Source organism: Amaranthus tricolor, chromosome 1, assembly GCF_026212465.1.
Source record: "Amaranthus tricolor cultivar Red isolate AtriRed21 chromosome 1, ASM2621246v1, whole genome shotgun sequence".
Lineage (NCBI taxonomy): Eukaryota > Viridiplantae > Streptophyta > Magnoliopsida > Caryophyllales > Amaranthaceae > Amaranthus > Amaranthus tricolor.
The window spans coordinates 10381576-10405734 of record NC_080047.1 but is presented as its reverse complement, the minus strand read 5'-3'; the positions used below and the strand labels follow the sequence as shown (position 1 = coordinate 10405734).

General features: G+C 27.1%; 2 protein-coding genes and 1 long non-coding RNA gene across 5 annotated transcripts; all 3 read right to left on the bottom strand.

Moving 5' to 3' along the window:
* Window positions 1-502: 502 nt before the first annotated feature.
* LOC130825307 (uncharacterized) lies at window positions 503-2709 on the bottom strand. 3 transcript variants are annotated; one of them, XR_009046869.1, is made up of 3 exons: window positions 2467-2703; window positions 2165-2263; window positions 503-1850 (listed from the first exon to the last, which is right to left on the bottom strand). It is a non-coding gene; the product is annotated as an uncharacterized LOC130825307 (long non-coding RNA). The 3 variants fall into 3 exon arrangements; XR_009046870.1 differs by having other exon boundaries at window positions 503-824; window positions 1653-2263; window positions 2467-2697; XR_009046868.1 differs by having other exon boundaries at window positions 503-2263; window positions 2467-2709.
* A 2017-nt stretch (window positions 2710-4726) lies between these two features.
* LOC130825719 (transcription factor bHLH95-like) lies at window positions 4727-10117 on the bottom strand. The gene is made up of 3 exons (XM_057691129.1): window positions 9980-10117; window positions 5563-5973; window positions 4727-4825 (listed from the first exon to the last, which is right to left on the bottom strand). Exons 1-3 carry the CDS (start codon window positions 10115-10117, stop codon window positions 4727-4729), a joined length of 648 nt encoding a protein of 215 aa, XP_057547112.1.
* A 5184-nt stretch (window positions 10118-15301) lies between these two features.
* On the bottom strand, window positions 15302-21585 carry LOC130825291 (transcription factor bHLH95-like). Its single transcript, XM_057690444.1, has 3 exons — window positions 21268-21585; window positions 17282-17743; window positions 15302-15400 (listed from the first exon to the last, which is right to left on the bottom strand). Exons 1-3 carry the CDS (start codon window positions 21583-21585, stop codon window positions 15302-15304), a joined length of 879 nt encoding a protein of 292 aa, XP_057546427.1.
* Window positions 21586-24159: the final 2574 nt, after the last annotated feature.

The window sequence follows — 24159 nt, the reverse complement described above, 5'->3', positions numbered from 1 at the left end:
ATTCAAATGTGTAAATGCTACACTAGTATTGGAACAAGATCGTTTTTTCATATATCATCATTATATATTTTTATTATAAGTCACCAACAATATCTTTATTCATCACGTTTATCATAAGTTACCAACAATCTTAAAAGAGGCCAACATGGATTAAATCAAATTGAATGACATTAAAAAACAATTCAAGCGTTTGATTGTCGATTCGTTTTGAGTTGTTCCAATGCTTTTAAATCGTATATCGAATCTAAGGTATAAAATCAGTGTTAGATATATCATCACTAAGTTATTACTATAAATCACCGACAATAAATCAACTGTATCCATGCTAAAATTGTGAGTACAATGCATGTTTGTTGGAATGCTTTATCCCACATCAACAAATTAATAATGATGTGCACACTTTATAGTTATTAGAGCCCATCGTCCCATTGCTATATGGTTTTGGATAATATATATCTTCTTAGCTTATAAAGATGTGCAACTCATAGTTCTCCGTAATATGTTGGCATTCAAACAAGTCAAGCTCAATTTAACAAAGCTAAACAAATTTAATACAATCTAGCTTGTTAAGACAAGTAAAACTAAGAACAATAGAAATATCGGCATATTGCCTTATGTTGATTACAATGCAATCTGAACAAATTAATGCAAGCCTTTTCTAAAAATTATTGACTCTATTACACTACAAGCCTTCTGGGCAAATCTCATGTGAGCTGAAAGTCTTAAATCAAGTTCTAGTAACTATTCTAAAGCTGATTGTTTTTGCTGACGTTTTGATGTTGTTCATGCTGCATCCCTCGCTGCCAACATCGAGTAAAAATAAGCTACAAAAATCAAGATAAATATAGAAATGTTGCACAATTTCGATTCTGATGAGCTGATAATAAAAAAAACCCAGAAAACTTGAATGTAAACCATGTGGATTACACTGAAAATGCCATGAAAGTGGTATAACATATACTCACATTCAGACACAGTTAATGGATGGGGCGGTGCGCGTTCGCTTAGGATCAGTTTATGAGTGTAATGTTTAGGGGCAGGTTGTAAGTTAAGAGGGTCATGGTTCATAACAAAGAAATAATGCACAATCCATAGAAAATCACAAAAATAATGTCAAAAAACTTTTTTCCAAAAGACATTTTCCCAAACAAATATAAACAAAATGAAAGGACTTTCAAACTTTACTTATTTTCTTCTATCCTCCTTTCCCCTTCTCTTTCTCATTTTGAGCATGTTAGATGGTATCAAATTAATAATGAGACTCAATGGAAAAGCTCAATTTTATTAGTGTAGAAAAGAGAATAACAAAAGAATTTCGAGGAAGAAGCATGAATGCTGAAAACTGCAAAGAAATGTGATGACGAGAGATCTCGTTAGATTCGTCTAAATGTGTACTTTTTTATTACGTGTTTTCTATAATTTTTTATTATGTGTATTTAGAGATATTAAGATTTAAAATTTGCTTTGAAAACTGTGCAAAAAGTAAACGGGAAAACAAAAAGAAACGGAGGGAGTAAGACAACAATGAAGTTGTCAAACTTAATCACTACACATTAGCTTTTCTGTGATTATAACATTTAATTCTCAATTTAACAAATAAAAACAGTACAATATTAGTATAAGATTGAAAATAAATAAAGAAAATAATTCACCTGCAAGATGAACTACACAAGCCATCTATTCTGGGAAAATAACTTGGGAGTTAGAAAAGCAACCCTTGCAATGTGACTTTCTGGGGGTAATGCACCTCGAAGCTGTTCATCACAAGTTGTTTTAAATACCCCTTCTCTCAAACATGTATTTATAGTCTCTCAAACAGTCTTCCAAACTGGTCTAATCAATTGATTGGCCTTCAATTTCAAGGAAAAGTTGTTTTATAAGTCTTTCAAGAAGATCAAGCTTATTTCCACCCCAACTTTTGAAAAAAATGGTGGGCTTATTCTTGTTTTGTGAACAAATGCACCATATATATGATCCTATACATAGTGTAACATACCCTGATTTACAGACATCATATTCGAAGTTTCAAACAATCCCACAAATAACTCTCAACTTTAACCAAAAAAAATGCCAAATCCAAGAAAACTAAATTAAAAGAGAGACAAAGAATTTACTCCAATGACATGAACCCTAATAAACCCTAATACATAAAAATGAAACTTACCCACTGATTAATGACGATCTGGGTGAGCAAAGCGGATAAGAGCAGCAATGCCACTGACATGAGGATGAATGATTGTTCGAGACCTTCCAATAACAGTACCTATAAACCGAAGATACATTGAAACTTCTTAATCAGACTAATTTGAAAATTAAAACAGCAACAAATTGCCATGAAAACTCAAAATCAAGAAAAAGGGGAATAAGCAAACCTGGATTAGTTTCTGGCCAAACTGATTAATTAGCCCCAAAAACATCATATACAATATACCATAATAAATTCAACAACATGAAAATGAAACTTACCCACAAATATTCACGATTCTGCAACGAATTGACAATAAAGATCAGCAAAACCCTAACGAAAGTCGAAAAATAAAAAGGGAAGAAAAGGTCAATTGAAAATTTGGGTAGCAAAAAAAAGTGAATTCAGGGAAACGGAGAGGACAGAGTGAAAGATAAGGAGGAAGATGAGTGATGGAGAGGTGAGGTAAATTAGGAAAACAGAAAAGGATAAGGACTAAGGATAAGGATTGTTGGAAGGGAAGGTTTTTTTTTTTTTTTTTTTTTTTTTTCAAAACTTTAAAAATTTGGTCCATATAATGAAGCATTTTTTCAGCTGCTTTTTTATGAGACTATCTTACCGTAAAATAAAATTATACAAAAAGTCTATTATGCTAAAAGTTTCTAATATTAAGCTATTCAATTTAAATGTAAAATATGTCTCATCATGAGGCTGTCTCATAGAAAAGTTTATGTTTTTTCATACCTTCACAAAATGATTGGGATCGGATCAACTTCTAAATTATTCTAATACTCACTATTTATCTAAAAAAAGCCCAAGCACGTAGGCCACGGTGAAATGAACGTTTAAAAATGTCCATGGGCCATGCGGAAGTGTTTATTTTTAAGACACGATACATAAGACTTGGCCTTTCCCATCCAATGTTAATGTGCACTAATTTTATATCCAACAAATTTTATATGACATTTTATTATAAGATGGCCTTAGTCTATCAAAAATTCTTGTGAAAGACGATTCTTTTAGAGACTATTTTTAATTGGGCCGGCCTATTATATATGTTGTAAAATATTTTAAATAGGCATTAAGAATAATTTAAGTGCACATTTAAGATATTGAAAGTAGATAATAAGGATACGAAAAGTAAGCATTAAGGACAATATAAGTAGGCATTAAGAATGCAGCAAATAGACATTAATTTTTAATGGGTTGGACTTGAAATACATCTCTCAAGAGACTAGCTGTTAGTTTATATTTTTTTAATGTAAGATATTAAGTGTTCATTTTAAGGTTATAAGTAATCATTCTTAAGTTACAAAGAGTGATCACTTTAAACAATAAGTGTGTATTGGGTCAACCAATAGCGATTAGGGGAGTTCAAAAATATATGATCCGGAATATCAAGAATCTGGTTCTAAAAACCAAATAATTTATCCGATTTTATAGAAAACCGAATAATTCGAACCGGAAATCCGATTTTAAATCGAATACTGGATTTCATTCGGAATATTGATGAAATTGGAAATCCGGATATCCAGTTTCATAATTATATAATTTATTTATTTTTATTACTTAAATATCTATATTTTTTTATTAAACTCTTTGTTTAGTTTGTTGAATATACAATTCTCAACTATAACTAAGTTACATAACTAATTTATTGTTAATTAATTAAGACCTTGGAAAATCCAACCATATTATCATAATAGTTTTTTTCCAAATTAAAAAAAATATGCTTGTTAAATAAAGAAAGCAAAGTGAACTTAAATAATTATGTGTAAAAAAGACATAATTTTTTTTAAAAAAACCAAAGACATAAGAATTTTTAAAATCGGATATCCGGTATTTGATCCGGATTAATATTTGAATCTCAAATATCCGGTTTTTTCGAATCAGAAATGGATCATGGTTTTTACTATCCGAAAAATCAAATTTTCGAATCTAAAACAATCTAGTATCCGGTTTTGAACACCTCTAATAAAGATAGTCTCACCGTGAAAATTTCTAATTTGAAAATTTGTATTTTATATTACATTTTGCCTCCAACAACGTTCTCCATTACTTAAAAGAAATGGAGAGATAATTACACAGTCAAATGATTAAAATTGCTTGTTGGAGAAAAAAAAAATTTAGAATTTATTAGTAAATAGATGTCAAAATTTAATATTTCATCCATTATATGATACTTACGCTTTTCATTTTAACAATACAAATTCTCAACAAAAAATCATAGTCAATTTAGATTACTAAATTAGATAAATGTCGAATTAATGAGTCTGTGTTTAACAACTCTAAGACACATTAAAGCACGAAAAATATCGCCAACACTTTAACAACAAAAAACTAAAAAACCTTTAATTTGATTGTCTCAACCGAAAAATATAATTAGTTCATCTTCGAATAAAGAAGAATCTCAAGAAAATAAAATCATCCAAGAGAAAGAAAATAATGTACTTAAGTTTTATCATGCAATGATTTTAATAATCTTCCTCATTTATTTATTACTAATTAATAAAGTTTGGAAATGGAAACTCAGGTAGTTGATCAATATGAGATCAACGACATTATCTCAGTTGCTGCTTGCTTGGATACTTCTTCTATGCTTTCTGCTGAGAACTGGTTTTGAAAACCCTCTTTTGCCACCTAATATGTAAAAACAATTTAAATTAGGCTGTCATCGTAATTTAGACTACGTCTAAATTGAGTCATTATAAATATAGAAATATGTACAAAATAAATTTAAAATTTATTTTGAGCTGTATAAAGATCAGGTCTAGAGTTGGTACGACGGGTCTCGGTGGTTCATGAGAGAGGGTTTGGTTTAGGTCTAAGGTGATTATTATTATTTTTTTTAACTTGAATCCGTTGAGTCTCAAAAAACTAGACTTAAATCCTAAAATTAGAGGCAAGCTAAGTCTAGTGCCGGTTCAATAAGATTTAGAACTCATAACCCCATCCTTATTCCTATATTATGAGTTTTCAAGTTTAACGACCATTGAATATACTCTTTTCGCCCCACTAAATTTGCAGTATTTTGTATTTTGGTTCATTCTATCAAATTTACATTATTTATATTTTTAGATAATGATCCCCATATAATTTATATTTTTCATTTTGGTCCATTTCAATCTAGTTGCCAAAGCCATTTTCCAAACTAAAAGGGGACTCATTTCTTAGTCAGTAACTTTTTTATAGTGAGTTTTTTTTTTAATTCCATTCACAAATTTTTTTTTTTTCATTTATTACTAATTTCATAAAAACTACCATCTTTATCTTAGATGTATATGGGACATAGGGAGTATATATGAGAAAAAATTAAAGTTAATGAATTGCAATATACTCTATGAATTAAAACCCGGATGCAAAATTAAATAACTTACATTCGCCTGAATGATGTAAACATAGCGATTAACCTCAGATGATATATTAACATAGGTTTCCTTCAACTTATACTTGTCAAGAACACCACAAATAGCAGTAAACTGTCCAGCCTTCTTGGGTGCATAAACTGAAAATTGAGCATCATTTCCACAGATATTAAGCACCACATTGGAAGATGTCCATGTTTTCATGCCTACTGGAAGGTGATCAGAAGCCGAAACAGAAAAAGCATCATGTGATCCTGCAGAATTGTTGTTGGCAGCTTGATCCGCCATGAATGTCTCCCTTGTTGAGAGTAAAGCAAGGCCTCCAAGGAACTTGTCTAGCTTCTGTTTTTGAAGGTTTTTGAGGGTTGTTTTTTGGGTTAAGATGTAGTTCACTGCTTCATCAATAATCATTGTTTTGTTTGCCTATACCCAATGCAATTATGTAAAATTATATTACATTAGGGTGCATGAATATTTAATATGTGTGTTCTAACAATGCAATAGCCCTCTCAATATGTGTGTTTGTGGTGAATGTTACTATGAGTGATGAATCCTATTTATACACAAGGTATTCATTACTCTTAATATTCCCTCATAAATCACCATAAACTCACATGTAACATCCCAATTAATACCCTAATTAACTATGACAATAAACATTACAATAAACAATAGAGTAATGCACCACATTATTGCATAGTCACTACAAATTCTAACCAAAAACAGAATCCAATATAGTCTGCTGGACTACAGCTCGACCGAGCCACTATCTCGCTCGGTCGAGCGAGCTTCCAGTGAAGCTACTGACTTGTTCTAGACATCCTGCTCGACCGAGCCAACACCGCTCGACCGGTCGAGCTAAGCTCTGCTCGATTGAGCAGCTGGTCGAGCCACTCACAATCTGCTTCTTTCTTTGTTGCTTTGATCAAGCAACTCTCATCAACCGTTCAAAATCTTAAACCACCCATATCCAACACATCTTTATCGATCCTCTCCAAGGTACAAGACAAAGCATGTTCGATTATATGTTTAAAATTAACGTCGTCATTAAGATAATTGACACTTACTTTAACGATGATAATTGTGTTGTGGAGTATATGAGACATAATACTAAGCTAGCAATGTTTTCTCTTTTGGGTGTTTTTTTTTGGGGTTTGAGAGATAATGTTGGAGTTGGTTACATATGGATATGATAGTATATTACTGCTTTCGTTTTTTAAAATTGTTACTATTTGCTATTTTAAGTTGTTCTAATTGTTGTATCTATAAAAAATATTTATATTTGTATTATAAATTTTGAATATAATTAACCCTGTTTATCCTCATTTTAATATTTTAATAATGCTTATAATCCCTATATATCTTTCACTAACTTCAATTAAATATTATTACATAGCTTAAGGTTTTCACATGTTTCTTACTAACTTCATAAAAAGATTTTTTAGCAGTTGTAATCTCGATATTTTTTAATGTTTACTAACTTCATAAAAAGATTTTTTTAACAGTTGAGAATTGTGGTAAAAATATGTAGTATTAGTACTAAACTACTACTATCTTTAAGAATTTATATAGAATGGTTGCACTTATCATATATTCATTATTATGAAAAGGTAAAGAAAATAACTTTGGGTATTTAATTAATTAAAATATGCTATATAAATATTGTTGTTGAGTTTTCTTTCTTAATAAATAAATGTAATTTTTCATTCATAAAAAATTTCTTATTTTCTTATTAACAAGCAATGTCATATCAAAGGTAATTATAACTTGAAATTAATTGCAACTTATTGTTATTTTCTTGTCCATTCGATATTTAATTTACAATTACAAAAAGTTTATATAAACTAACTAAAATAATATTTCTTTTTAATAGTCATATAATATTTCAATTTTGTATTGTATAATCAATTATATTTTGCTGGTTTGTTAAAATGTGGACTCATTATTCTTTCGTTAAGGTCTATGGCGTTCAAGGAATAATATTGATCATTTAGTTACTATTTTTTCTACTTTAAAATTATTTTAGTTAATAAAATAAATCATAATTTACTCCACCAACATCAACTTTTTTTTTTGCTATATTTTTATATAAACTTTTTATAATGTTATGTTATTCATCACTCTTATTATTTTTAATTTATATCTACAAATACAATACATTACTATGTTTTACAATATCAACTAAATAAACTACTTATAATAAAAGGTAATTTATGTATGTTATTAAGTTTTTCTTATATAAATACTCCATATATATGGTATGAGTATCCATTTTAGCCATTTTTTATCTTAAAATAATAAAATTTCATGGAGCATAATGGTGAACTTAAATAAGAAGTATGGAAGGAATGATATCAATAAAAAAATATACATAAACTTTCAATTATAAAAATATAAAATTGCTAATGCAAAAACCACTTGGACACTTGACATATTGTAAGATTTTTGTTGCGCTCAATTCCGGCCCATTCTAAAATATATTAGTATTTTATTAATTGATTACTTTAAAATTTTAATTTATTTTATGCACGAAATTATTAGTATGAAAGTATATATAATAAAAAATTTAAATAGAGATGTAATCATATATTATTAGTATAAAATTATAATATTTCTTATAAAATACATAGAAAATTTTAGAATATATAGTGCTTTTAGTGAAAAAAGTCTGATTGATAATATAAGATTTAATTAAAGTAGCCATACTATTTAGAGAAAATTTGAGTAATTTTCTAACAAAGTTATCATAATGATTTTTTGTCATACTCAAAATAATTAGCAAGAACTTCAACATAAAAAAGTAAATATATATTTTAAGAAACTTTGATTGCAAATTTTATGTAACTTTTAAATTCAAAAGTATAATATTCCAAGGAAATTTAACTGAACATATTTAATTGTGATACACTACTCATATCTTAAGGAATAAGTTGATGTTAATTTTGGTAAAAATTAATCCATATAGAAAATCATTATGAGAATGTCATGTGAAATTTTACAGTCGTTTTATTAGATTTTATAATTGATTACCTAATTTAATGTTTTCTATAAATATATTACTTTGAATTTTTTAAGGTAATTATAATGATACTTAATTCATTTTATTAATTTATTTGATTTAATTAAGGAATATTATTTTTTCAATCAATTTTTTTTTTATTATTCCAAAATAAACCGTGCATCACACAAATATCTATCTAGCTGTATGATAAATCATAAATTTAACAATGCAACATGTCTTTACCCTAATGCTAACTGGTTTTTGCATTAGCAAAGTTTTAAAAAATTGAATGTATCCCTTCATATATCCTTCTAATAAAAAAATTATTTTCAATTAACCCTTAAATACAAATATTAAATGAATTTGATATAAATAAAAAGTGTAAATAATTTAATATCATATTTTATTATAATTCATTGTAATCTGAAATTAAAAATATAAAACTTTGGTTTTTTTAGAAAATGGAACAAAGACTAAATATAAGTTAGTGAAATGAGAAAACTACATATAATTACAAAATGTCATAACAATAAGAAATTAAATTAAAAAAATATCAATTGATTTGTGGATCATGATAAAATTGTATTGAATACCAAAAAAAAAAAAAAAAAATGAAATTTATGGTTTTTAAAGTCTATCTGGAACTAGTCCAAAAATTCAATTATAGTTTGCTTATTAGGATTGTTAGATAAAATATTTAAATTGTATAGATGATATAGAAGTTAAATAAATTATGGATGAAAATTAATGAATGTGGATATTTTAAATCAAGGTTATTAGAATTGAGATTCTACCTAAGATCGATAATGAGGTAGGATCAAAATTAGTAGAAGTACTAGAATGTGGGAGCATAGAATCCTACAAATATATTTTGATATGATATATGATAACTGATTATCAATCATATTCGTTTATTTTAATTCATCTTTGAAGTTTTGGGTTGAAATAAAATTTGTTTAACTTTATCTTTAATTCATTAAAAGGAATACTTTCAATACTCATTTATGAACTACAAATTTGTGAGTTATAAATTTTCATAGTCCTAACTACGTTATATTTTTAACTTGTATTTCATATAACTTGTATTTTTATGTAAGTAAATCTAGATTATAAGAATTTTTTAATGTTTTGATTACCCTTGTGCGATCGCCTGACCGTTAAATCGTAGGATAATAGAACTGTGTTATGATTTTCTCATTCATATTCTTGATCTTGGTAGGATTGTACATATCCTACCATTATTAAGATTCTCCTCTCTTTCTGAATCGTAGAGACATAAAATCATAGATAAGAATCGAAATACTAATAATCATGTCTTAAATTGATAAATTGATAAATGTAGCAAAATTAATTAGATCAATGAGGAAATAGTTAATCTGTTAAAATTCTTTAAAGAATTAATTAGATCAATGAAGAAATAGTAATTACCTTAGGAGGAGGATTAGGGAGCAAAGAATGAAGATTAGAATACAAACAATTCATTTTCTTCCTTCTTTCCCTCTCAGTCATCTTATGCTTCTCATGGTTTGACTTCTTTCCCATTGCTTCCTTCCCTTCCTGAGACATCTTGATAAATTTGTTTGTCTGTTGGGTTGTGAGCTAAGGTTGGAGAGGAAATGAGTTTTGGATATATATATATATATATATATATATATATATATATATATATATATATATATATATATATATATATATTTATTTATTTATTGAGAGAGGGGGAAGAAGGAAAGGTGAGAAAGGTGATAAAAAGATATACTAGTACTATACTATTCCTAACTTTAAGATACGTTTAAGAACGATGATTTTATCTGGAAATGAAGAATTTGTTCACATTTAGTATCTGACAAATCAAACAAAAATAAAATTCAAATTTGAATTTGAGGTAATTCCACCGTTGATTTAGTGGTTAAAGTTGAGAATTTTAGAATAACTTTTGAAACCTTTTCATTTTCAAATTATTCATTAATAATGAATTTAAAATCTACAATTTGAAATGAAATACTTATTCTCAAACACAACGTTTAAGAGTTTCAAATACTGTCACATGATTTACTAATTTTTTTGCAAATCACAAATAAAAAAAGTGAAGTATTGTCAATTGTGGGATATTTTTGTGTCACTTAACTGGCGAATGATGTTACACTGGTTAATAGAATGGTTCCACTAATTATATATGCAATATTATGGAAAGGAAAAAAATAAAAATAATTTTAGGGATTGATATTTTAAAAGCAAAAAAGGTAGTTTAAAAGAATGGTTCCTACAAATATGCATTAATGTGCTTTGGATTACCGATTATCAATTATGTTTGTTCTCTTTTTAAGTTTTAAGGTGTATATAAAAACTTATTTGACTTTATCTATTAAGTTTTGAAAAAAAATACTTTTAATAATTATTTTAAAACTGCAAATCAAGAAAAACCTGAATTTTATTAAGGTATTGATATAATTATTCTAAATATATATTTATACATAAGCGAAATCTATATTATAAAAATATATTACTATTGAAACTACCCATGTAGAATCAGATCGTAGAATCGTATTATGATCCTACCACCTAAATTCTTGATTTAAGTAGAATAACATGATTCTACCACATTAAGATCCTACATACGATTCGGATCGATCACCTATTTTTGGATCGTAAGATCGTAGAATCGTAGATCAGAATTGAAATTTTGATAACTATGATTTTATAGACTAATATTATTTATCTTATTATTGGACCAAAAATGAAATAATTGGTAGTGTTTTGGCTATATTTATTGATTTTTGAGCTAGTTGTATAAACCAACTATTAATAAGATAGCTATATTATGCATAATTCATAGATAATGCATTATTTTAAGAATGATAGAAGGAATAATACTTATTATGATTGAATTTTGAAATAGCAATAATAATATGGTATTTTTTTTTCCATAAATGAAGGATATGCAATCAAACCTTATAATAACGTCATTTTGCAAATGACTGTTGACTGTTGGTTACGCAATCAAACCTTATAATGATGTCATTCTACAAATGACCGTTGACTATTGGCTCATAATTAGAGTCATTGAATCTTTGATCAAGTCTAAATATGTGGATCCAAATCAATTTTCTATGATAAATCCATTAAAAATCAATATATTTACTCATGACAAGGAAAATAATGAATACTCTAACTACATATTATTATATACTCTAATGTCTCTTTGAATGCAATTCACCACACAAATTAGAATAAGAGCTTTTAAGGTGTAGTAAATTTAAAGAAAAAGAGAAACATTGTTCATTTTATTTTTAGGATTTTGGTGAAAAAGACAATACTCATCATTGTCTATATAAGACATTAGACAAGTCATAATGCATGGCAAAACTAGTAATCAATTGGATCATAGCAAAACAAGTATTCAATTGGATTATAATGGTAAATACCAAAAATTCATGAGTATCAATGAGATGGTCTTATTTTGATTTAATCTAAAATTCTGCTATTTCATTTGAATTTATTAATTATATTCTTAATTAGTTAAAAATAGGACTGTATAAAATTTATTTGAACCGCAAATGCATTATAAACATGTAGCAAATGAGTCTAACATTATAACTTTACTAAATTAACTAATTATGTAGAAAAACTATAATGGAGGGATGATTATCTAAACAATACGATTAAAAAGGATAACAACTAATATAAGAGCGACTAGGCAATAATGAATTCCTACTTATGCACATAATTTTACAACATTGACTCAAATAGTAAAAATTGATAAAAAAATATTAGATTTTAACTCAAAAATATTGAAGTAGAATTTAATATTGCACTAATTTTTTTTTTAAAAAAAATGGGTCTGGTCAAATTCAAATAGGATTCTAAATTAGGTTAAAATTCGACAAGTTCACCTCATGGCCATTAAACAACATGCTTCAATATTTTTCTTTCTTGGCACACAATCTAATGAAAACCTCTTCCAAATTGCCGCTTTAGCAATAAATCTCTCAATCCTATCACTCTCTAGACGTACAATTTTTCATGAAACATCATTTTTTGGGCCACTCTTTTTAATTAAAGTTCAATCATGGGTTCACAATGTCATTTGTAACATCATAATACCTTTCCCGGTGAAACAAAAGCAAAAGAAGAAGCAACCAAAATAAAAGATGTCAATCTAGATTTTTGGCGATGTGTAGATGAAGTTGTCCTTCAATGAATGTATGCTATTATTTATTCAGACATCCTTAGTCCAATTCTTATCCTTGAAAATATAGACAAATAAGTTTGGAATCGTATTGCTACACTTCTTAAATAAATCACATACAATAATATAACCTTTTTCTCTCTTTTGAACCGTCAAATGAAAACTTGCTTTAAATAAATCACTCTCGCTCAAGGAAATGCATATGGAACAGGGTAATGCCACCCTTCTTACCCAATCTTAAAACATTCATGATGAAGAATGTTGAGATTTATGGTGACTTAGTGCACCAATTGATTGTGCATTCATGTGTGAAATTATGGGATGGAATCCTATGGAGTGAGTTAATGGGTGTTTTAAGTGAGTAACTTAATGTGTGTTGAATGATGGTGATTAAAGTATGGATTAATTTATGAGTTATGAAGGTGTTGAAGTGTGACTTAAACATGGAAGTTTTGAATATTAATGAAGAAATGGAAAAGATACTCTACTATGTTGGGTCGAGCAAGGCTCTAGGGTGAATTGAGTGAGCAAACAGAATGTATCCAGTAGCTTCCTGTATCCCCCTCGACCAGGCCGCTCGACCGAGCGAGCCTCTGCTTTGGTCGAGCGGACCTTCTGATGTTTCTAGGATACTGTTTTTGACTCTTCAATCAAGTCTGTGGAGCTGTTTTTGACTGTTCAAGTCCTTGGAGTTATTTCATTGTTATTAATTCTTAACTTTAATGTATTGAGTGTTGATTAGTGTGATCTCCCCTATAAATAGGGAGCTCATTTGTTCATCCAAAAATCATCAAACACAAACCCCTAAGCCTAAACACATAGCTTTTGCATTCTCTTACATCATTTGTAATACTTCATTGTAAGAATTGTATTTCTCAATTGTGATAATATAAGCAAGTAACTACACACCACGGAGGACGTAGCCATCATTGGGTGAACCTCTTTAATCTTTGTGTTCTTTTGCATTGTTTTATTTCCTTTAAACATTGTCATAGTCATTGAAATTATATTAGTTCATCAAGGCTAGTTACTTCGCGCCTTTTAATCTTAGTAATATTAGAGCTTAAATTTCATACTTAGACTCTTATCGAACAATTTATTACAAAGAAGTCTCTCCAAATACATCTCATGGCCTAAAAACTTCTTCAAATAACACTCAAAACTGATTCTATATATAAATTGTAGAGCACCAAAACTTTGATGGAGGTACCCAAAATTTTGATAGGCGACAGCTTTCTGGCTGCAATGCAAGAGGCCATGGTGGCATATGTAATAGTTGGGTAGGGGGAGAGGGGTAGTCGGATGAGGGTAGCAATTCCGTTTTTTTCACTTGTTTCATTTGGTCTTATTAACTTACTAATGATTGAATTTGTGTTCTTAATTGATAATTCTTGATTGTGAAATTAGTTTTGTTTATTTTATTTTATTTTATTTTTTGTTTTTATTTTTATTTTTATTTTTATTTGGTGTTATAAAATTGTTAGGACCATCCGCTACCTCATTAGAAAAACATGCAGACCCTCCCTCCCTTCTTTGATCCTACTCTCAATCACACGAACCCTTACTCTCTATTATCCAAACGCAAAACCCACCTCCGATTTCCTTAGAATGTGCCCAATCCCAACTCATTCGTCACCAATTCGACCCACCACCAGAGTCAACGTGGTAAATACAATCCCAAATATCATGCAAGCACTCATATTTCATACCCATGCTAAAAATCTCATATACCCAAAAATTCTTTTAGTAGCTGTTGAAGTCCCTAATTGGAAAAAGGTCATAATCGAGGAATTTGATGCTCTTGTTAGAAATACGTAGGATTTAGTGTCACCAGTCACGATCAAATGATGTTATTGTTTTTAGATCACTTTAGTTTTTAAGACAAAAAAAAAAAAAAACACCAATGATTTTTTAATTTTATGCAATATAAATTAAAGATCGTCTTTTTTTATTATGGTGTAAGTGATCAACTGGCTGAGATGGATTGTAAATTGTGGTGGAACTTTAGCCCAATGATTAAACCTGCTACCACTCGCACATTTAATTTCTTAGTCTTACCCTTGCTATAGCGTGGTCGTTTATTCATTTTTACTTATATCAATAATGGTTTTAACCATGGTAATCTTCATAAAAAAGTTTAAATGCATCAACTAATGAGTTTCCGTGACCTTTCTCATCCCACGTCACTTGCATTGGTACAATTCAACAATTGTGATCTATCTATTATTAAGTCACTAAGCTCTTAAGTTTTTATGAAGGACTTCATGAAAAACATGTCTTACTTTAGTGGATATCAAACCAAAACTTAGTGCTAATTTACTCAGCCATAAAAAGATCCATTGGGAAAACATTCTTACAAAAATAATTTACTTAAGCTTCATCCAATGTTACAAATTAAACATCCGATCCTAAAAAAACATGTTGCAAAAAAATTTTAGCTCTTTATTTTTTTGGGGAAATAAAAACTATTTGATTAAGCTGATGACTTTCAAATAAAAACTATCTCAAACAAAAATTTAAGCGGATAATATAAGTTGTAGGATTACTGTATTATATAATGAATTTTAAGATAGGACCCATAATATCATCTCTCCAGCTGCTTGCTTGGAGACCTCTTCTACAGTAATCATTTCTGGAAATTGATCAGAAGCCCCATTTGCAAGCTGATACATTGCATATAAACAAAATTAATCAAATATGAGAATGTCATAAAATTATAAATAAGGAATTTGCTTCCATTTTGACTCTTAATTAAGCAAATTAATACATTATAATTCCACATAAATTAACAAGCCAAGTTACTATATTTAATTTATAATAATTAGAAAAAAAAAATCTTTGACTTCATAAATAGTAAACACATGTACAACAATGGTAAAAGTGTAAGACTTACTCTATTGGCAATAAAATGTTCAAGTTAATTGGCCATATGTGATTTAAGTAAGATAATCTTTTTTTTCAATTGATATTTGTAGTATAATTAAGAATATATTTTATGAAATTTTTATCAATCAATTATTAGGTTTCTTTATAAAAAAAATAAATCTAGTTATGGTTAATGTCTAAATAATAATTTCAATAAATTTCAATTTCAAAGCCCTTATAACATAGTTTCTGGTAACTAATCTTAATGCTCACGAGATTGAATATTAATAAATAAATATTTCATATAATGGATAAAAGATATAAACAAGCAAAAATTATTAAAAAGATATTCATATTATTCTCTCTCTGCATCTTTTTATTTATCTTACTTTTTAAAAACAAATTCATTATTACAATTTTTATACTTTTAGTTATTACAATTTTTACTCCTTTTTTATTTTTTTCCACGAAAAATCAATAATTTGTCGTCTGTAAAATAATTTTATTTCTAGAATAAATTTTAAATTAATCTCATAAGATTTATATAATACCAAATTATGTCGGATAATTTTATAGTAGTACGTTTTAAAGTCAACTACTATAATAAATTAATTGATATAAAGTATAAAATATTACATTTAATTTTTTGATTATATATTGACTATAACTAGAAAATTTGAAAAGTTATTTGCTATTTTTAATTATTTTATTTGCATTTTTATAGTGCTTGATTAGTAAAAATATAATTGGCTCAAATTGATTTTATACTAGAATAATGAACGGTTGGTGCTGAATGATTGTATAGAATTATCTAAATTATGTCTTTATAATTAACCAGTTATATCCTTACGTTTAATATCAATTAATTGCATATTTTATGTTTGGTTTACTTAATTCTTACAGATTGAAATTAATTTTTACTGATTAAAATTGAATCATTCTGATTGTAACTGGTTTTTACAGATTGAAATTAATTTTTACTAATTGTAACTTATACTCTCTCTGTTCTTTAATGAAGTTCCAACAAAAAATATTCACAAGAATTAAGAAAAATATAATATTTTAGATAGTGGATGTATTATTTTATTGAATTTTAAGTTTGAAGACGGAAAAATAGGGACCATAAACATTAAAAAATATTGAAAGAAAGTTAGTGGAAAAAATATGGGGATTATAATGAATATAAAAATGTTAAAATGAAATTATTGGAAGATATGTAAGGATCATAAACATGATTAAAATATTAAAATGAGAAAACAAGGTTATTTTTGTCTAAAATTTGTGATATAAATAGAAAGATTTTCTATGGGAACAATAAATGGAACACCCAAAATAATAAATGAGAATTTCCTTAAGGAATGAAGGGAGTAAATGATAATTGAATTTTACTGATTAAAACCGATATTACAATTGATTTGTACTATTTTGTAACTAATTTTTACTGATTAAAACTGAGTTTTACTAATTACAATTAATTTTTACTGATTGTAACTAATTTTTACTAATTAAAATTGATTTTTACAGATTACTGAATTATTTTTCGAGGTAAACTTATAAACTAGCTTACGTTTATTTAAAATCTCCAAAATAAAAAAAGTTTATGATTTGTCAGAACTGTACCAACACAAAGGAGATAGTACCCTAAGTATATAGTAAGATGAAGACATAGAAAAACTTACACGAGCATGAATCATGTAAACATAGCGATCCACAACGGAAGAAACATGAACAGAAATGACCTCCATTTTATACTTGTCAAGAACACCACAGATAGCTGTAAACAGACCATCCCTTTTGGGTGCATAAACTGAAAACTGTGCATCATTTCCACAAAGATTAAGCACCACATTCGAAGATGTCCATGTTTGCATGGCTACTGGAAGGTGACAAGCTGAAGCACAAAAACTACTACTTGATCCTCCACAATTGTTATGATTGTTGGCAACTTGATCCGCCATGAATGTTTCCCTTGAAGAAAGTAAAGCTAATCTCGAGGTGGCAGCAATGGATGGCTCGAATAGGAAGGAATTGTTTCCATGGAGTTGGAGCCTTTCTAGCTTTTGTTTTTGAAGCCTTTGCAGGGCTGATTGTAGGGTTTTTATGTAGTTTACTGCTTCGTCAACTATGGTTGATTTGTCTGCCTGTGTTATTCATGAACAATTTATTTATTACATTGTTGGATTAGGGTTTATGACATTTTATGAGATGATTGTAATAAAGATCACAAATTCTTGGGTGAAACGGTCTTACTGTGAGACGTTCTTTAAATGTGGGTTGAAAATCTAAATAATACAATTATTAACATATGGACTTCTTATTTTAAAGATGTCTACACTGACAAAAATTCAGAGTCAGTCTTTTATAAGAATAGCTCAATGCAAATTGTAATTAATTCAACAAGAGGGATTCAGATTTTCTATACTTTTATTGACCATTAATTAAGAAATAATGGTCTCTTTTACATGTTCACTCAATTTCTTTTCAAATGTCCCATTTGTTTTTGGGTTAGTATTCATCAATTATTTTTAATTTGTATTTTATTCTTAACTTATGCATTAAAACATAGTCAAATGAAATCTTGTACGTTTGATTCGTCTCAACATAAGATTTATTAATATCTAGTTTTTATAATTTTTAATTATACACAATTATCACAATTAAGTATTGAATTAGTGTATTAAAAAATGAGCAAATGAAACTGAGGAAGTATATTCTACAACATTTTTTAATTGCATTTTTACTTAGCTACACTTTTCATTAAGTTCATATAAAACATATATCAACATATGTAGATATCATTATTTTGTTCTGATCGCATATTGGATAAGACGAGAGAGGTAATTGAGCAATAACTTTATTAGGGTATCGGACATTTAACTTTATTATTTTAATAGTATATTGTGATAAACTTTTTCGCTAATAAACCGGTAAGAAAGTATAACCCCTTTCTTTCTCTCCTTTCGTTCTTCTCCCTCGCCTTTAACCCCAAACTTTCTTTTTTGATTTTAGGGCTAATGTCAATTAGTAGTCTCTTATTCTGATATTTAATAATCTCTCTGCTAAATAGTAGTTATTTTGGTGAAAAATTATCTAAAATAGTCTAAAATTTTTTTTTTTGAGTCACTCACAAAAGAATATTATTGGCTAAATGGTGACCATATTTTACAGGCTAAAAAAGAAAAATAAAATCAACAATCAAAAATATTAAAAATTAAAAGTTAATATTAAAAAACAAACATATTTGATTTCTTTTTTTAAATTTTTAAAATTTTTCAACTTTTTTATAATTTAATTTTGTATTTACTTTTTTTATTCAAAATGACTTGTTGTATAGGTATGAGGTTATTTTGGCGCATTCTTAGTAAACACCTAGTTGAAATTCTTGTAAGAAACTCAGAAAAAATTAGATTATTCTAAGTAATTTTTTTTAAAATTTATCAATTTAGAGTGCTTTTTGATCTCAATCGTTACGTTTTGTTGGTTGTTATTTCATATGTAGATGTCATGTGACTCTTTTACCAATAAGTTAATATTAATTTTTTAATTATAGTTTTAAATTATATTTTTATAACAAATAAAAAGCAAGTGTTGAATATAAGCATTGTACTTCTTACTTCTTGTATAGAACATCATTTTTATTCACATGTCTAGCAAGATATACACAGTAATTAATGAAAAGTAGAAATTATATAGATAATTACAAATATTATTAATAAGAAAATCAAATTATATTTATATAATCAAGTGAAATTAATATGAATTCATGACCAGAATTTATTTAAGACCAAAAAAAAAAAAATCATGATAAAATTTGTGATGATATCAAGTTTAGGGGGAAAAATCTTGTAATTTAGAATCATAACTTGAGATTAAATTCCATCTTGAAAAGTAAATCAACCATCTCTTAAAATATATTTTTATTCTCCATCCTGATTTAAAATACTCGTTACACTTATATTCAAGCTATCTAATTCATTATTCTATCCTTAATGTATCTAGTTGTGTTTAATTATAAAAAAAATAAAAATTTATATTATAAAAGTATGTATTAGGAAGAATTACATAAGATTTCACGTGACTATATTTTTTTTCTTATATATAAAGAATAAGCATTAAAACAGTATTGATTGATGAATAATAATTACTATTCAAGTTTAATAATTGAAAGATAGTATATATAAATAAAAATAAATAACGCACAAAACAAATAAAGAGAAATGTTGAACTAGAATCTACTGGTAATAAAACTCAAAAGTGATCTCAAAACACGGAGGAGGATTACAGAATACTTTATAAACTTGTAAATCTCGTAACTCAACTAATCCAAGGATAGGGAAAGCATACCAAACAAGACAAATAAAAACAACTCAATTCTAATTTATACATTTATTTTCTCGTAAAAGTGAAATTAATTAAGATTCACGTAAAAAAGAAATTAGCAAAAATAAATTAAATTTTGCTTGGTCTCCTCAAAATAAATTCACTATTATTTTTTTAAAAAATTAACTCAACAATTAAGTATACTTGCTAAAAGTGAATCCACTTATTGTTTATAACCATCTATAAAACTTCTTTGTAAGTCAAGAATTAGGAATAAATAATTATTGAGTTTATTTTTAGCACTCTACAACATAATCTATTTTTATTGCGATATATTTAGTGGCATTTAATTTAAATGATACTTCTTTTAAATTTCTCATGGTATATATAGTGAATTTAATGACATTTATTAAACTCTTTAGCAGAAAAAAAAATTATACTAAATCTTTTCGCCACATATAATCTAATGGCATTTCTTATAAATGTCACTATAAACTATACTAACAATTATATATGTCACTAAAATTCAAATAAAGTGTCATTAAATTACTTTATTATGTAACTTAAAAGAAAAACTAAAAACTATTACACTAAAAATAAAAATCAGTGATATTTTTTTAATGTCAGTAAATTCTATGTCGTGAAAAGTTAATTTTGTAGTAGTAGTAGTTATATCGAATAAGTGAGTTTAAATAAAATAAACAATAGTATGATTTAATTCCAGTGAATCGAGCAAAAATTAATTTATTTTTGACAAATTTTCCAAAAAAAAGACATGAAAACATATGATTTTTGTTATTATTTTTATATAAACACATGGTTTATAAAAGGAGAAATGTATGATCTATTTGTCTAAGTCATGACTCGAGTTATTTAATTGAAATCATCAATATTAAATTATGTAATATTATACAAAACAAAAAAATTAAGTATTAATCGAGTTAATTTGACACTTATGCAAAGATGAGTGTTTAACCTATCCTACTAATATTCTAGTTTTGTCATTCGTTTTATTTAATAAAAAACGTACAAAGGTTTTTTAATTGATGAATTCTTTAAGGTTGTGCTTGGAAATATGTTTTTCATTTCAATTACATTGTAGTCAGTAATTTTTAATTATAAAATTATATATAAAATATTTGAGTTGACAAGAGTTGGAAAATTAATATCAAATTTTAACAGTAACTACTTTTAAAATAATAGTAAAATTAAGTCAAATCTAAATTTAAACTTTTTAATGTGTCAAAACATTAAATTTGAAAATTTTGAATTAATTCTAAAATTTTAAACGAAATTATCGTTCCTAATAAAAGCATAAATAAAAAAAAGTGTGATTAATAATTACCTTAGGAGGAAGTTGAGGGAGCAAAGCATGAAGGTTAGAAAACATATTTCTCATTTTTTTCCTTCTTTCTCTTTCAGTCCATATATGTATCTCATGATCCGATGTCTCTCCTTCCTTCTTCCCTCCATTTACTCCCTTCCCTTTCTTTGTCGCCGAAACCCGGCCTCGGCTTCGTTTCTTCTCATTCTCCTCCTTCAACTCCGGCGGGAAAATGCCCTTATCGCCACCGGAATTGTCGGAAGTATCATTGGACAAGTTTACCCATGATTGAGTTTCCCATAAGAGAGCATCATTTTCTTGGTTTTGTTCATGAGACATTTTGGTAATGTAAAGGTTTTTGCTTCTGGGTGTATGGTTTTTGGGTTTGTGACCTAAGTTGGAGTGTAAATGGGTTTTGGTTGGATATATATAAAGGAGGGAAAAAAGGATGTTGAGAAAGGTGGCAAAAGATGTACTTTACTAGCAATATTATTTATTACTCCATTCTATTCACTTTATTTGTCCCATTAATTTTTCAACATTATTTATTAATCGCTTATATTATATGATTTGTTCTTAATCTATAAGTTACAATATAATTATGTAGGATCTTGTTTAATTTATCGTATCGTAAATTTTAATAATATCAACTTTTTATAATTTTTACTCAAGCGCAATGAGAGATATTTAAGATTGAAAACATACATTAACAAATGTGCCAAAACCAATGGGACAAGTAAAACGAATAGAAGGGAATACTACATACCTAAAAGAATTTCTATATATTGGTTGGTTGTAGTAAGACTGGGTTAATTTTTGGTTTGGTCATTTTAATCGGATTAATTTTGAATTTGGTTTTCATGATTTAATTAAGTTTGATCTAATGATCAAAGTTTTAGAATAAATTATCAAAAATAATCCAAACTAAAATTATTATTTATTAGTTGATTACTACCTAAGAATTTATATACATCGGTTGGTTGTACTAAGATTTGGGTCGATTTTGGATTTGGTCATTTAAATCAAATTGTTTTTAAATTTGAATTTTTCGATTTAAATTTAGTTTGATCTGAATGTTCAAACTTTTTAAAAAGAAAATTTATTAAATATAATCCAAGCTGTGACTCATCCATTCAATATAACTTTGATATCAATTATTCAAAATACTCACATAATTAAAATAATATTCTCATTATAATTCGAAATTTTATCATTCTTCTCAAAATATGCCTAATTTTTATAGTAAAAAATTACTTTGATTTATGATGAGAAAGGTTAACACCAATAGCATGGATTATTTTTAGTCAACAAATATTAGATAATATGAACGGATGGGTTATAGGTGGGTTTAATTTAACAAATTTCCCTTTTAAATAATCTTTTCTTCTTATCAAAATTTTGTAATCTATGTTTTTAATTTTTTACATAATATATTTACATATAATAATGCACTAATTTTTTAAGTTTTTAATAAAGAAATATTAACTCTAAATACAAAACTAACAAAAAATATAGTGTGTTCAGATTCAAAAGTGATGACTTCATGAAACATTAAACAAAAAAGATCAAATTTTAAAAGACAGATTGGGTTGGATTACAATAGAATTTGACTCATTTTTCCAAACTTAAGAATCATATTCGAATCTATGTTTCATAATTAGTTTTAATTATAATTTACTTATTTTAATCGTATATTAATTTAAATCAAAATTAATAATTCTAGACGTCTAGTTGTAGCAATCACAGATGCATCGTTATGGAAAGTCTTAATGTTTCAACAAATTTAAGAAATAATGAATTATTGCAAGCAAAAAAATTAAATATTATGTAAGTCTTTATTGTATTTTTTCCATAATTGATAGATGGGCAATTAACTCACATAGTAATCTAGCTTAGTGACCGTTAATTGTTGCCTCATAGCTGATTCATCTGCAAGTGAAACCGATAGTAATTGTGTATCGGCTATTTTAATTGGTTTCAACTTTCAATTCAATTATTTAATTAGAATTAATTCATAAACTATACAATCATACAATATTTATATCAGAATTAACAACAAGTACAAATATAAAATTAAAGATCAAGTAACAATCTAACTTAACAAAACAACAAATCATTATAACTGAAATCTAACACTTTTACATTTTCTCTTAAATTATAAGTCAAATATTGTACAATGGATCTACAAAGCATTTTTTTTAAAAGGACATAATAATTCAATAACAAAAATGTAATACGACACTTACAACAAAGTAACAATCAATCAAATGCATAATAATTTTAATTAAACAAAATTCTATATAGAAAAAGTCACGATTATTATAAATTAGATTTAACACTGAAGTCTTCTCTCTATTACATCTTTGTTTGATACAACCTCTTCCGAGGTGGTCTTTGATCTGGTGTGACTGACTTTGAAATAGAAATAAGTTTGATACTATTGATTGTATTAGCAGAATTGACACCCGTGATGACGTCATATACTTTTTTACCATCGAATTGATAACAAGACTCTAAACACTCACCATGAAAGACTTTAAAACCCAATATATAGGTGGATCTAATTTAATATATAAATAAATCTAATCTAATAAATAAATAGAATAATTCTATGATATAGATGTTAACAATTTTAGGAGTTAAGCTTTTATAATTAAAAAAAAATTCTCCATAACGTTGTTTTAATTTCTTTCTATAATTGATTAATATGAAATTGAACCACATAATAGCTTCATCTTCCAAATGATCATAAGTTGTTAGCTAACCAATTGATATAATAGTGTTAAATAGTTTTATGAGTTTCTCAAATTTGTTGATTGTTTATAGGAATATTTGATCAAAATTATTATTTCAACAATTAGTTTATAAATAAAATTTAATCCTATAAGCCAAAAGCCAATAAAATAAGTCATT